The sequence below is a fragment of the Hyla sarda genome, chromosome 6, assembly GCF_029499605.1.
Source record: "Hyla sarda isolate aHylSar1 chromosome 6, aHylSar1.hap1, whole genome shotgun sequence".
NCBI classification, from domain to species: domain Eukaryota; kingdom Metazoa; phylum Chordata; class Amphibia; order Anura; family Hylidae; genus Hyla; species Hyla sarda.
This window is the reverse complement of record NC_079194.1, coordinates 126,817,431-126,833,960: the sequence shown is the minus strand read 5'-3', so window position 1 is coordinate 126,833,960 and position 16,530 is coordinate 126,817,431. Positions and strand designations below refer to the sequence as shown.

General features: G+C 42.2%; 1 protein-coding gene across 2 annotated transcripts in view; it reads left to right on the top strand.

Moving 5' to 3' along the window:
- The window catches only part of IFT122 (intraflagellar transport 122), a 103,739-nt gene extending 88,039 nt beyond the window's left edge, over positions 1-15,700 (top strand). For both annotated transcript variants that reach the window (XM_056524956.1, XM_056524955.1), the window contains 4 exons: positions 2,261-2,389; positions 4,316-4,392; positions 7,344-7,508; positions 15,503-15,700. In XM_056524956.1, the coding sequence (XP_056380931.1) occupies positions 2,261-2,389; positions 4,316-4,392; positions 7,344-7,508; positions 15,503-15,592 (461 nt within the window). In that variant the 3' untranslated portion in view covers positions 15,593-15,700. The remainder of the gene's footprint in view (positions 1-2,260; positions 2,390-4,315; positions 4,393-7,343; positions 7,509-15,502) is intronic.
- The last annotated feature ends 830 nt before the right edge of the window (positions 15,701-16,530 follow it).

Below are 16,530 nucleotides of genomic sequence, written 5' to 3'. Positions count from 1 at the left end.
CTCAACCATTTAATACAGGAGCAAACACAAGAAAAACTAACATTTTGGAATTGTAACTAAAATATATAGGTACAAAATAACAAGCGTATATAACAAGCAAATATCACCAAACTTACAATTCCTATATAGAGGTAGATACCAGCTGTACATGGGAATTGTATATAATAGAAGTGATCATATGCAGTTACATCTAGTGACTCACAGATGAGGTCTTCCCCAATTGCAGCCATCTTCTTTTTTTCTTCTGTCTGGCTCAGACCGCCATGTGTTACAGATGTTTGCAGGACAAACATGTTAGACTCTGTATCTTTCCATTGCCCTCCCCATCTCTATGCCTCCAAACTGTATGGTAGACATCTTTAGCATGTCTTGTGCAAGTGACTTCAGACTCTGATGTCTGTAGCATCTTTGTATGGAGCTTAGGACCTTTGTTATAGATGCTGTATAATCATATGTTCACACTTAGATTCCACAAAATGTGCTGAATGTAGTCACTTTTAGACATAAAAACAATAATGCAGACATAATGAAAAGCACTCACCATCCATTGTGCTTATTGTACTGTTTATTCTAATTGCTGTTTAAAATGCAGCTCAGTACACTTAGCTCAAGGGATGGTAAGTACCTCTCATTATATCTGCATTATTGTTATTATGATATACTTTTGAATGGAGATTGAGCACCCCTATATGTGCAATTTTCACATCGTACACCATAGCCAGACTGGTTTAAGCTACTTATTAGATTAGATATTGAAATTAATGGATCCGGCATGGACAGGCTATGGTTATGTTGGCATCCCATTCTGTTTAGCATGATCTTAACCTAATTCTGTATGCAGTCCTAGTGGTAGTAGCATGCAACAGCATGTGGCAAGTGTGAGGGAGGATAACCCCCTACAAGCAGGAAAAGAACATACATGGCCTTTTCTTTTTATGAGAAACCTTCTACTGCGATAGTCCAGTTCATTCCTATTCGTCATGTTAGGGGTGAACAGGAGAAAGGAATGAATTAGCGTATTATATACGACACATTGAAGCGTCCACACACGGCATTAATTACCGGACAGTGGGTTAATCCTTTCCTAATCTGCACAACAAGGTTTAGCAGTCAGTTAAGTGATCTGTTGGCATTTACAGCTATATATAGACAAGCTGCCATAGAACCTGGCCAGACGTTGTGCAGGAAGACCAGACTCTGCTCATTGCATAGACTCCGACAACAGATGCATCAAGGGAATTTATCATTGGTTTTACCCTTTGGTGTTTTAAAAAGTTTAAACATTTGCACAACGGGTAAAAAGTTGCAAAAACTACTTGCATGTAGTGTGGCATGGTTAGCTTTTTGCTGTGGTCAGTGATTTATCATCTGCAACTTTTTTTTAAATTGTCTCAACCTTTCCGGCAAAAAAACATGTCCGATTAGACAGCTACCAGCTAAAACATGTTCATTTTGATGACATGGGTCATAGTGCTAGTGTATGGGGCTGGTTTCTGACCACCTTAAAGTGGTTATTCCCATATAAATTTAGTAGCCAATAGGGTATTTAAGGGTAAGGGTATTTTTGGCTTTAAAGGAGACCTATAGGAAGTAGAAGTATATACAATCAGTTTATTTTTTTACACTAAGATCTGGTCATATAAAGTTACAGGTGTAAGATATTCTGATGAAAACATATCCCTTTCTGATTTCTACTAGGGGCATTGTCCTCATGGACACTTTGTTTGGATCCAAATACATCACTTTTACCATGTACACACTGTTCAAGTGTGGAAGGATGTGATATGGATGTAGATGGTTATATGGATTCCCTGTAGGTGACAGAAATCTGAAGAGGATGCATTGTTCTCAGAGTCTCTGAGTAGTACCATAGTAGTGCCATTAGTCTTCAGACTGCAAGCTGGTAGACATGGGGAAAACTTGCAAGAAATGTCATCCAGGTATGGAGAGGTTGCTGCTTGTCCTCCCTCACAGCACTTAGATCCTTGAGTGCGATCCTGTGCATTGTCTCCTCCTCTGCAGTGGCTCATCCCTCATCTTCACACTCAGCAGCATGTTTTGCAGGATTACCTTTCACCTTAGAAGCAGATTTGAGGTTTAGCGACTAAATCTGACTTTAATGGACACATTCAAGGTTCATCCGTCTTGTTTTACTCCATTTATTGCGGTTTTGCAGATAGATAAAAGTGACCATAGCAAGAAGTGAGTGTGCAGCTTCAGTCTCTAGCATTATTTCAGCTCTTTTCCCCTCTGGTTGTAGAAGTGCTGCCTCTGGTGGAATTTTACCTGGAAGAAGGGATCTCTGACGAAGAGGCCACGTCCCTCATTGACCTGGAAGCTCCAAGAAATAATGCCAATAAAGACAGATGGAAGGAGATGTCTGTGGCTAGTATCCTTATTGCACTAACGTCTGTCCAATGACATAAAGATTAATGATCCAAGCAACTGTACAATCACTAACCCACATTTATTAATATCACAAAGTGAGCCTATACTTTCTGCACACTTTTTATTTATGCCTGTGGGAAATTTGTCAAAACAGTTGATAAATTTCATGCAAATAGTGCCAAATCATGAATTTTAAGCCGAATTGGCATTTACATAGACTTCAGTGTAGACTTAGCAAAAACTTTTACTTGTAATGTCTATATTTCTTTTTATACTGCTTACATCTTCTACTATATTGTCTATTCTGCTACATTTGAGGTGAATGCATTAAAAAAATGTATCTAATTCCCCACACCTATTTTAATATTAGACATACACTTGAGAAAGGTACTTAAAAAAATGTAATGCATATGGTGGTGACATACGAAGATTTGCAAATTACAGTACTATAAAGTGTTTGCCACAAACCAATAATAACTGAGAAATGAAGTCTGTGCACGAACTTCTTTATATGTGTGAGTCCCTTTAACTGCTTAAGTGCATGTATAGAACTGAAATGGGACGGGTCTAGGAAAATTAGATTTTCTTTTTCCAATATTTTATAAATAAATGTTAAATGGTACCTCTCATCAAATAAACTTTTGATATATTTTAGATTAATGAATGTTGAATAACTTTCCAATAGCATGTTAATGAAAAATATGCTTTTTTCTATTGTATTTTTCCCGTTCAGTCCTGTCAGCAAGCATTTCTGACTCATGCTGGAGTCCTAAACACTCAGAGCTGCCAGCCTGCTTTGTTCACAGCCAAACAGGCTGTGAACAAAGCAGGCTGGCAGCTCTGAGTGTTCTCCTTTGTGAACAAAGCAGACTGGCAGCTCGTAGTGTTTAGGACTCCAGCATGAGTCTGAAATGCTTGCTGCCAGGACTGGTAGGGAGACCCCTAGTGGTCAATTCTTCAAAGTGGAAAATTAAATAGAAAGAAGCATATTTTTTAATAACATGCAATTGTAAAGTTATTCTGCATACATTAGTCTATAATATATCAAAAGTTTTTTTGATGAGAGGTACCCTTTAAGTTACAGAAGCCCATTGAAATGAGTACTTTTATATAGTATTAATATATACTATGACAAACATTTTTTAAATATGACATTATATATTAAATTATATTTCATTTAAGGGTGCGTTCACACTGAGTAAATGGAGAGTAATTCACGCAGAAAAATTTACGGGGCGGAAACATTTATTTTTTTTGTGTCAAATTCGCAGGAAATTCGCACGCAAATTTGTGCGAAATTGTGCGCGGAATTGCGCACAGACATGGGGAGAAAGAAGTGAAGGATTTTTCAGCCATTTCCGCGCAAATTGCCCGCGAATACGATGTCTGGCTGAATTTTTTTTTACCATTGACTTCAATTGATTTCTGTTAGCGGATTCCGCTTGAAGAATGAACATGTTCTTTCTTCAAGCGGAACGGAATTCAGCGTCGGAATTTCTGCAGTGTGAACAGGCCAGCAGAAATAACATTAAAGTCAATGGGCAGAGGAGATGTGCATTAATTTGGAGAGGAGAATTCAAGAGGAATTACTTGAGTGAATTCCTCTTGAATTACTCCGTGTGAACGCACACTAAAAATATATTTATTTGAAATTGGTGATTTTACAATGTTGACTGATAAATTTCAGTACAAATAAACTGTATACAGGTGATATAGGTACAGTTTGGCCAAATATTAATGTTGGCCGGTGATGACAAAAAGCTCGGAGAGAAGCCTGTAAAGGGTAGTCTGGTAAATTAAGTGATACTTTTCTGTAGTATATACAATGTATCTAGGTGTGTGTGTGAGAGAGAGAGAGATCTGTCTAATTATAAGGCACCACCATAGCTTCTGGCATTTGCCGTTATAACTTTAACCTGCAAAAAAGACACACAGACCCTACAGCTGGATGAGGATGAAGTGATCATGGACGATGACCCTTTCACAGCAAAGTTAAGCTTTGAGGTAATTTATTTTTGTGGTTGGATGCCAGTTCTATTTGTTCTCAGTGCTTTTATAGCAATACAGAAGAAAGGGTTGCTTTTTTTGTATAGGCTGGTGGGCTGAGGCTGCTTTCACACTATGAGCATTCATCCGTTATTAAATGTCCGTTTCCTCTGTAAAAACGGACGTTTAATAACGGATGAAATAAAGGGTGCGAACTGCTGAATAAATATTCATCCGTTACCCTTATCCCTCATGTATGGCCAAACACCTCTGCCTACAGACTCCCACAGCCGGGACTACTACTGCTCCCATCATGGAACAGACTTGTTTCCATGATGGGAGTAGAAATTCCCTGGCTGCAGGAGTCTGCAGACAGCTGGGGAGGCTACATTAGTGTTTGTACTACTACCCCCATCATGGAACAGACTCTGAGACCCGATGCGATCAAAAGTTATTAAGCAGGGGAGTGGGCGGCATGCTCCGCAACCCTGCGATGTATCAGTGTGTTTTAACTTTCATTTTTGAATCCCCCGCAGGAAGCCCTGAATGGCCGGTACTGAGGAGCCAATTAGGGCTCTCATCGAAAGATTGAAAAATGAACTTTGAGAGTAGCAGGGGCCAAAGAGCACTGTGGGGGGCAAGATCTATAGTGCTGCAGAGGGGGGGGGGGGCAGACATATAGCCTATATATCTAGCCCCCCAGCAGCACATTAGATATGACCCCCACCTGCGCATTAAATATTTACCCGCTGGCGCATTAAATATATACCCCCCACCGGTGCATTAAATGTATACCTCCACAGTGCATGTATATGTGCCCTCGCAGCTCTTCTATATACATATGCCCCCTACCGCCGTATGAATGAAAAGTATTTCTGTTAGCAGCGCATATTGCCGACTCCCGACACTATGCGCTGCTAATAGAAATACCTTTCATTCATATGGCAGCAGGGGTATATGTATGTAGAAGCACTGGGGGGGGCAGATAACACTATATGTCTGCCCCCCACAGCTCTTCTATACACATATGCCCGTGCCGCCGTATGAATGAAAAGTATCTCTATTAGCAGCGCATAGTGCCGGGAGACGACTCTATGCACTGCTAATAGAAATACCTTTCCTTCATACGGCGGCAGGGGCATATGTATATAGAAGAGCTGTGGGGGGCAGACATACAGCGTTATCTGCCCCCCCCCCCCCCCCCCCCCAGTGCTTCTACATACATATACCTCTCCTCCCATATGAATGAAAGGTATTTCTATTAGCAGTGCATAGAGTTGTCTCCCGGCTCTATGCGCTGTTAATAGAGATACTTTTCATTCATATGGCAGCAGGGGCATATGTATATAGAAGAGCTGTGGGGGGCAGACATATAGGGTTATCTGCCCCCCCCCCCCCCCCCCAGTGCTTCTACATACATATACCCCTGCTGCCATATGAATGAAAGGTATTTCTATTAGCAGCACATAGTGCCGGGAGACGGCAATGTGCGCTGCTAATAGAAATACCTTTCATTCATACGGCGGTTGGGACATATGTATATAGAAGAGCTGTGGGGGGCAAACATATAGCGTTATCTCTCCCCCCCCCCCCCCCCCCTCCCAGTGCTTCTACATACATATACCTCTCCTCCCATATGAATGAAAAGTATTTCTATTAGCAGCGCATATAGCCGGCTCCCGACACTATACGCTGCTAATAGAAATACTTTTCATTCATACGGTGGCAGGGGCATGTGTATATAGAAGAGCTGTGGGCGGCAGACATATAGGGTTATCTGCCCCCCCAGTGCTTCTACATACATATACCTCTGCTGCTATATGAATGAAAGGTATTTCTATTAGCAGTGCATAGAGTCGGCTCCCGGCTCTATGCGCTGTTAATAGAGATACTTTTCATTCATATGGCAGCAGGGGTATATGTATATAGAAGAGCTGTGGGGGGCAGACATATAGGGTTATCTGCTCCCCCCCCCCCCGTGCTTCTACATACATATACCCCTGCTGCCATATGAATGAAAGGTATTTCTATTAGCAGCACATAGTGCCGGGAGACGGCAATATGCGCTGCTAATAGAAATACTTTTCATTCATACGGCGGTAGGGGCATGTGTATAGTATATAGAAAAGCTGCGAGGGCACATATACATGCGCTGCGGGGGTATATATTTAATGCGTCGGCTGGTATATATTTAATGCGCAGGCGGGGGGTAATACCTAATGCGATGGCTGCGGGGGGGCTAGAGATATAGGCTATATGTCTGCCTAAGATTATCCTACAATTTATGGGCATATATGATCACCTAATTTACATGTAAAGATGTGTGTCTTGACTATATTTACCAGTTGCACCCATGGAAAGACATGGGACTCCTTCTATTTATGGCATAGCCTGTTTTTACTTGCACGGTTGTCCCATGGACAACACTTATCATTTATCCTCAGGATAGATAATAATTCTATGATTGGTGGGAGTCCAACGGTTAGTGCTCCCGCTGATCACAAGAATAGGGTTCCTGGGCTCCCAGTCTGAAAGAAGCAGTGGTAATTTTTGTGTAAAATATATCATTGTAGGGTGGCACTCTGTTCTGGTGCTGTATTCATGGATCGAATGAATCAAAGCTTTAGAAGAGAAATCCTGGCACAAACTTTTCTTTTTATTTGTAATCATTGTCATAAGATTACATAATCACTTTTGTCTACTATTGCTCTTCTCACTGTATATGAAAATGACAAAATAGCTTTGGGCGGTACTCTGTTATTTCCGCTAGCCATATAGATGGTGAATGGAGCAGTAGTATGCACATATGACTGCCGCCTGAGACTCCCAATCTTATGATCAGCGGTCTGCTCTCAGTAATCGTACATCTGTCATTGATTCTGTGAATAGGTGAGAATTGTTGTTTGTAGAACAAATCCTTTAAGAGTAAAGATGCAGCTAAAGTAATTTTTTTCTACAATTTAATATAGCAAGGTGGCTCTGAGTTTGTCCCTGTGATCGTGAATCGCTCAGTCCTGAGGTCTATGACCCGGCGAGACGTCATGGTAAAGCGTTGGCCGAAGCCCTTGAAGTGGCAGTATTACCGCTCCCTGCTCCCCGATGTCTCCATCACCATGTGTCAGTCCTGTTTCCAGGTATGAGTCCTATTTAACATAGGGCTTGGGCTTCCTTCTAAATTACTCTCTGATTTATTGTCTGGTCATCTGGAGACTTGAAGGCCTCCTTCAGGTGTCACCCACCCACTATGGCTTGTTTTTACTGAACAATAGCTGAAACCTCATCTTCTGGTTACATTCATTATAAGGTTACATTCACACCATGTTTTTGCATTTCGGCTGATGGGTCCGGCGGGGGAATTTAAAAACAGTCTCCTGCCGTATCCCCGCCCGGCCAGTGCCACACCTCGCTCATTTGAATGAGCCAGACGGAGTCAGATAGTGACTCAGGTCGGCTTGTTTTTTAACTATATCAGTTTTATTGCCGTTTTAAAACTGTGGCAGACCATGGTTTTGAGGCCGGTACAAAAATTAGCCAACCAGAGTCACTATCTGACTCTGTGCGGCTCATTCAAATGAATGGGATGCTGCGCCAAATTGCAAAAACGTGTTGTGTATGCAGCAGCAACAAAAGTATTGAGCTGTAACTAGCCATATGATTTGCAGTTATACAGTGCTCTGCAGCCTTTGGCTTACCTTCTAAATGCTTCTTAATCGGTCAAAAATTCTATGCCGATTAATGTTTATGATATATCCTTATTGGAGCTGTCGCTCTCTTTTTCTGCTAGAGCTCCAAAAACTCTGCCTCATACAACCATAGTTAGGGTGGATTCACACCAAGTTTTTGCATTTTTGTCCGGCTCATTCAAATGAATGGGATGCTGGTCCAGCGACGATACTGCAGCAGCTGGCTTTTAAATTCCCCTGCCGAATTGCAAAAACATGATGTGACTGTAGCCTTACATGGCTCCTGCAGCCACCACTAGAGGAAGCTGACTGCATACAGATTTAGACTATTTATGTTCACATGATGTGCAGAATGTCCGCACAAAAATGTACCCTCTCATAGACTGAAGTAAATTTCCTTGCAGACTCCGCAGAGAAAGAATAGACTTGGCTATTCTTTTTGCAGATGCCGGAATTTGAATTTCCATGCCAGAAGCACGGAAATTCTGTGTGCAGCAGAGTCCTAGAATATTCCGTGCGGACATTCTGCAAAATTTTTGCCAGTGTGAACTTACCCTTATACATTTCAGAACGAATGTACCCAGTAAAAAATTCCAAGAATTTGCTAAGGAGTATTTAAAGGAAAACTGTCAGAATAGTCACCCGCACAAACCAGTGGTACTGCCTGGTAGTGCGGGTGACGCTGAGAAAAATGATGCTTACAATGCCTGGATCCATTTCTGAATATGCAAATTAGCAGTAAGCGGCACGGGTGGGGTTACAATTCAGCCTTTGGTTGCTGTGACGTCAGCGCTGTTTCTTCGGCTCTTGGCCCGGCTAATCATTATTCACCGCCTCCCTCCGCCTCTCCCCCCTCCTCCCTGCTCTGTAATCGTGTTTACTGCGCATGAGCAGCTTCTTGGCTACACCCAGAAGTGGCCTCAGTGCGGTTATGAATCCTGTTAAGAAGCCGCTCTGAGGCTGCTTGCCTCCCAAAACAATGCCAGGACATGTCAGTAGCCATAAGTTAAGAAATGACAAGCTTAGAGTTTTGTCTACAAATGCTCTCGCAGTTTAGGTAATAATGAACTTGGGTTAATAATGGCATCTGAGAATGTAGATTTAGTGGCTGTTACTGAGACATGGTTTAATGAGAGTAATGACTGGGACGTATCCATACCAGGGCATTCTTTTTATACAGAAAAGACAGAGAAGGCAAGAAAGGGGGAGGGGTGGCCCTGTATGGGAAGATTGTAATGTCTGTTTATTTGTTTTTTGTATTTTTCTGTTTAAGTGTGTATTCGCATATTAGTATGTTCAGAGCAGTTTGCTTTTCTCCTTGGATAGGGAATAGTTAATGCTTTGAACGAATGAGAACTCAGGTGTGTGTATTTTTACAAGAGTTCTCCTGCATTCTAGTTGCTGGTTATTTTGTGCAGTAGTGCTACTATGATGTCTGTTTGCGCAATACACTTCCAAGTCTGCTTGAGCATGCACCTTGTATTTATCTTGTTATATATCCTAGTTTTAGCCATGGTTAAATAGTCTTGTTTATTGTAGATTTTAGTCTGTGTTGTTTGTCTGTTTTTAGGATGTATGTCTGTTCTGCTTAGTCTGTGTTCACACTGTGAGAATCCTGTCCTGTTCCTCCACATAGTGGAGTTTGGTTTTGAATTTATCCTGTCTTGTATCTTGAAATATATATCCTGTTTTGAATCTTGAGAAATATCCTGTCTAGGATCCTGACCAGAGTTCCTCTACGTTGTAGAGTTTGGTTTTCTTGTATCCCTTTTTATGAAGTTTCATGTATTATATTTCTGTTTCCTACTGGGTCAGCATCCTGATTACACGGTGGAGTGTGCCTGCTGGACAGTAGTCTATTTGGCTTTATTCTTATGGCTACTCCTTTTTGTGAAGTTCATGTTTATGTGTCCAGTGAAAACAGTGTCCTATGTTACCTGACCAGTTTAGTGTTTTAGCTCTCGGTTCTTCCGTTCATCCCCTGCATTTCTTGGATACTGCTGTATACCTGTTCCATTCCTAGTCTTGTTCATTTTATCTATCTCAGCCTTTTATCTGATATCTGGTTTATGAACTGTTTGTTTATACACTATATTCTGCCTGTTTAGTATTTGTAGTCTGTCTGGTATATCTGGTTGTCTGGTAGTTTTCCCTGTGCAGGGACCCTGCACAGGGAGGGACCGGCTCCAAGTTGTCGATTCACCACTTAGGGTGTATGGGCAAGTAGGCAGGGAGAGTGTTTTTAGGGTCAGTTTAGGCCTCACTCTCCCTGTCCCCCCCCGTCCCCCCCCCCAGTCGGTCATGACAATAGCATAAAATCTAACCTAATACAAGTTAGTGAGGCCAACATAGAGTCAGTTTGGGTTACGTTGCAGTTTGGTAATCTGACAGTTACTCGTGTAGGTGTGATATATATAGACCACCTGGCCAAGTTAAAGAATTGGATGATCTACTAGTTGAGGAGATGGGAGACTTCAATTTTCCGGATATAAACTGGAAAACCAAAATATCTAGTTCTGCCAGTAGTACAGATATTCTAAATTCCCTACTGGGATTATCTCTACAACAAGTAGTTGAGGAGTCAACCCGGAGGGAGGCCATTTTAGATTTAGTATTTACCAATGGGGATGGGGATTTGGATGATATTACTGTAGGCGAAAGCTTGGGATCTAGTGATCACCAGTCAATGTGGTTTAATATAAGAACAGTGAAGGAGTCACACCACACAAAAACAAAGGTTTTAGATTTTAGAAAAATTGACCGACTTTTCAAAAATTAAATTAGTCATAAATCAGTCCCTATCAGACTGGAACCTATTAAGAGTCCAGGAGAAATTAGACTACTTAAAAGATGCATTATTGTAGGCGACAGATAATTGCATTAGCCTAGTCAGTAAAAGCAGAAAAAGGAAGAGACCACTGTGGTACTCAGCAGAAGTAGCTAAAATCATAAAAAAAAAAAATCTAGCATTTAGTAATTATAAAACACCCAGAGCAATGAAGATAGGGAAATCTACAAGATTAGGCTGAAAGAGGCCAAGCAAGTTATAAGACCTTCTAAAGCACACGCAGAAGAGAAACAAGCTCTGTGAAAAAAAAGAGGCCAAGACATTCTTCAGATATATAAATGAAAAAAAAAAAGATATTAAAATAAGGAATAACTAAATAAAAAAAAAGTAAGAAGGTATGTAGAAGAGAATAAAAGGCTAGCCGACTGCCTTAATGAATGCTTCTGTTCAGTTTTTACAGAAGAAAAAGACTAATGAATCATTGAATGCATGTGTCTTTACAGAGGAAGAGGTTCTATGTCTGCTGTCTAAAGTGAAGACAAAATAAGTCACAGGGGCCTGATGGGATACATCCAAAATTGTTAAAAGAGCTTAGTGGTGAGCTAGCAAAACCGTTTACAACAGATTTATTTAACCAATCACTGGTAACAGGAGTTGTCCTGGAAGATTGGAAATTAGCAAATGTTGTGCCCATTCACAAGAAAGGTAGTAGGGAGGAATCAAGCAACTATAGGCCAGTAAGTCTGACATCAATAGTGGGGAAATTAATTGATTGGGTGACTAAAATAATAAATGGGGGAGGGGCAGCAGACATCACATATCTAGATTTTAGTAAGGCTTTTGACACTGTCCCACATAGACTGAGTGACACAGTTAATGGAATATATTCAGAGCAAGGTCTTGTTACCAGTGGGGTACCTCAGGGATCTGTACTGGGACCAATTTTGTTTAACATCTTCATTAGTGATATTGCAAAAGGTCTCAATGGTAAGGTGTGTCTTTTTGCTGATGACCCAAAGATATGTAACATGGTTGATGTTCCTGGAGGGATCTGCCAAATGGAAAAGGATTTAGGAAAACTAGAAGAATGGTCAGAACTCTGGCAACTGACATTTAATGTGGATAGGTGCAAGATAATGCACCTGGGGCATAAAAGCCCAAGGGTAGAATATAGAATATGTGATACCGTCCTAACCTCAGTATCTGAGGAAAGGGATTTAGGAGTCATTATTTCAGAAGACTTAAAGGTAGGAAAACAATGTAATAGGAAGGGAATACTAGCAGAATGCTTGGATGTATAGGGAGAGGTATAAGCAGTAGAAATAGAGAAGTGCTCTCTTGGTGTATTGTGCACAGTACTGGAGGCTGTATCTCCAAAAGGATATAGATACTCTAGAGAGAATTCAGAGAAGAGCTGCTAAACTAGTACATGGATTGCAGGATAAAACTTACCAGGAAAGGTTAAAGGGGTTAAAAATCAACTGGTGCTAGAAAGTTAAAGGAAAACTGTCAGCTTTCTCCCCCCCCCCCCCCCCCCCCCCCCGCACTAACCAGCAGTACTGGCTGGTAGTGCAGGGGACGCTGATCAGTTTGATGCTTACCGCTCCCAGATCTGCACTCGTCTTGGGGCTAAATGGCTATGTTGTGAGATTACCATAACACTGTGGCTAGCTTTTTGTGAACTTTTATTTCCTGTTTGACTTTTCTTTTTTTGACTACAAATCCCACAATTCCATTTTCCTCCCACACATCTGCCACTCCACCCATTGAAACAAAAGACCTGTGGTTTTCAATCAGGGTGCCTACAGCTGTTGCATTAGTTGCAGATTGATCTCTCTCCCACCAAGAGATTGCTCCACCCATTGAAGCAGACAGGCTCCCTGTCATCAGCTGACTAGTGAGTCAGGTCTCAGCAGCATTGCAAGCTGGGAAAAATCTGAGACAACAGCCATTTTGTATGCTGCTAAAAATAAATATTGGGGTGAAAATCACAGAAGAATTGTGAAAAAAAACGTCACACACAGGTAAAGACATTATATTATGAACTACACTAACTTTACAGCCCCTGTAGCATAGTCAAATAAAAAAAATTCCTGCCTGGAATACCCCTTTAAATTAGAGGGGCAAAGGTTTAAAAGTAATATTAGGAAGTATTACTTTACTGAGAGAATAGTGGATGCATGGAATAGCCTTCCTGCAGAAGTGGTCGCTGCAAATACAGTGGTCCCTCAACATACGATGGTAATCCATTCCAAACGGACCATCGTTTGTTGAAACCATCGCATGTTGAGGGATCCGTGCAATGTAAAGTATAGGGCAGTGGTCTACAACCTGCGGACCTCCAGATGTTGCAAAACTACACCACCCAGCATGCCCGGACAGCCGCTGGCTGGAATAACTTTTTAAAGCGCAGCTGTCATGACTATTGACCCCCACAACCTAAACCCAGTTTGTGGAAGATGGTGAGAAGCTTATTGCAGCTATACATTTGGCTCCTTTTTACTAATCTTGATTGTCCTAAAAAGGCTTTTTTCTTGAAGCCACCAACAGTCGGAAAGGCGTGGCCAGGGGTTGGCAATGCCCCTGTACATCAGCCCTGGGGCCACTGTGTGATTGACACACAGGTCCTCAGAGCATGCACCCTGCATCTCTGCTCCTTGAGTGCGGCAAGTTAAATTGGTTAATCAAGTGTATTAAACTCTGGCTAATAAAGTGTAAAGCTTACAGGTCCTCCATGCACTGGGCAAGTTGTATTTGTGACAGCACTATTTATGGCTCCCCGCACAGCACACCTGTGTAACACTGAAACAGCGCTGCCTACTGATGGCTCCAGACTTAGCGTTCCTGTGTAAAACTCAGACATCGGTAGCGAGCGCTGTCTCTGCGTTACATCAGTAGCAAGCGTCACAAACACAGCTCGCCCTGTGTAACGCCGAGACAGTGCTCGCTACTGATAGCATGTGTACTGCTGTGAGAGTACTCGCTACCTATGTCTCAGTTTTATACAGGCGTGTGGTGTCAGGAGCCATCAGTAGGCAGCGCTGTCTCAGTATTAAACAGGTGCGGTGTGCCATAAATAGCGCTGTCACAAAGAAAACTTGCCCGGAGCATAGAGGAACTGTAAGGAGAGATTAATACACATGATTAACCAATATAACTCCCTGCATCTCTGCTCCTTGAGCGCGGGGAGTTATATTGGTGCATGCTCTGAGGACCTGTGTGTCAATCATACAGCGGCCCCAGGACTGATGTACAGGAGATAGGAGTGGCGGCTCCGGGACATTGCTAACCTCTGGCCACGCCTATCTGACTGTTGGTGGCTGCAAGTAAAAAGCAATTTAGGACAATCAAGATTACTAAAACGGAGCCAAAGGTATAGCTGCATTAAACTTCTCACCATCTTCCACAAACTGGGCTTAGGTTGTGGGGGTCCATAGTCATGACAGATGCGCTTTAAACCCTCTCTTTTACCCTAGTACACCAATTGGAGGCACAGCCCTAGGTTTGTGACATTACCTCCTTTATCTCCTTAGAACACCAGGAAAAGTTTCTAATTAGTTTTTGATTAGTATTCAAGTAGAAAACAGACATGGTCGCACATCTACAATCTTGCACAATGATCCAATTGTTTCTCAGCATAATTTCAAAAACTAACAGGTTGTTAGTATATACGTTTTGATCAAAAAGTACAAGCCCACTCGCCGCGTCAAGGCCACCTATTTAGAGTGGGTCCCTAACGTCCCTAGCATAAAATGGCGCAGCACCGGGCGGCAACCACCACCGCCGTGACACCAGTGCCCACAGGGGGAACGACCCACTGGCAGAGCGCCCAGTGCTACGCCATTTTATGCTAGGGACGTTAGGGACCCACTCTAAATAGGTGGCCTTGACGTGGCGAGTGGGCTTGTACTTTTTGATCAAAAAATGTATACTAACTGTTAGTTTTTGATATTATGCTGAGAAGCAATCAGATCATTATACAAGATTGTAGATGTGCACCATGTCTGTTTTCTACCTGAATTCACACTGTGTTTTCTATCCCCTCCTTTTTTTTTTTTTTTGTTTGAGCATGTGTTGCACTCTTCCCCACCCCCTCAGCCCAACCCTATATAAGTAGTAGTTAGCTACACATGGGCCATTTCTTTCCTAGCAGCCTCCCAGTCTGACTGGGAGAGCATGGTAAGTGAGCTATTACACCTTGTTCACACTGGCGTGGTGCTGTGCGGCGTCCGTTGCTGCCGTGGCGCTGTGTCTGCGGGCGGGTGCGGCCCATAGACTGGTTTGAGTGGCATTGGGGCCGCTCTGCCAGTGGGTCGTTGATGTAGATGTGCACCATGTCTGTTTTCTACCCGAATTCACAGTTTTTAATTAGTATTGAATTATTGGAGTGGTGGTCTGTAACCTAGGCAACAAGCTGTCAACAAGGAGAGGGGCAGAAATATCAGGAGAAGGAGGCACATATTCTAAGTGAATGTATTTGTAAAAATATTTAACATGACCTGTTATTGAGATGGGAATACCCCTTTTAATTGGTAGCATCACCTCTTATAACCTGGACAATGAGATACCACCACATAATGAGCTAAAATGACAAGCTCAATTCTGTTGTCTTTGTGTATGTTAACATTTTTTTCATTGACCTTTTTTTTGTTTTTAGATGTTTCACGCAGAAGACTATGAACTTCTTGTCCTACAGCACAACTGTTGCCCTTACTGCCGGAAACCCATTGAGGAAGCCAACCTGTAATGAGGCCAAGATAGCCCCTCCCCCCTGTGTCCGCCAATCACCAGCATTGTCCATTAATATTTTATATAAATTATTAAATCCTTTCTACAAATGTACCCGTCTTTTGTATTTTTACTGCGATTTGGATACACAAAGGGTTAAGACAGGATCACAACATCATAAGCTTGAATATACTGGTTGAGCAAAGAGTATCACACATAATGGCATTAAATTCAGCGGCACCGTATCAAACAGCAGGATTAGATACATTGGCTTAGCAGACAGTGTCACGTGATTTATTTACGACCCCTGGGAAAAATGATTAAATCATCACACTTGCAGGATGTACACCCAGCTTTTTAATTTGGTATCAAGAGACCGTGGTGGTGTATGGGAATTTACAAGCAATTCTCCTGGAGAAACATTATGCAAATTAGCTTTCTCCAGAAGGAAGAAAACGCTCAAGTTGTAGATCAGTGTTTCCCAGCCAGTTTACCCCAGCCGCCAGTTTTCATCTTTTTATTTATTTTTCATTGTTATATCATATGTAACGATATTGTCTGACATATATGCTGTACAACAAAACAAAATAGAGAGCACTATATCTAACTGGAAACACTACATGACTTCCTCCAGGACATACAGCAGCAGATAAGAACTGGAAGGATTAAGATTTTTAAATAGAAGTTACCGTATTTTTCGCAGTATAAGACTCACTTTTTCTTCCCCAAAACTGTGGGGGGGGGGGGGGGGGGGGAGAAAGTCGGTGCGTCTTATATGGCGAATACACCCCTATCGCGGCGGTCCCTGCGGCCATCAACGGCCGGGACCCGCGGCTAATACAGGACATCACCGATCGTGGTGATACCCTGTATTAACCCTTCAGACACGGCGATCAAAGCTGACCGCTGCGTCTGAAGGGAAAGTGACACTAACCCGGCTGTTCAGTCGGGCTGTTC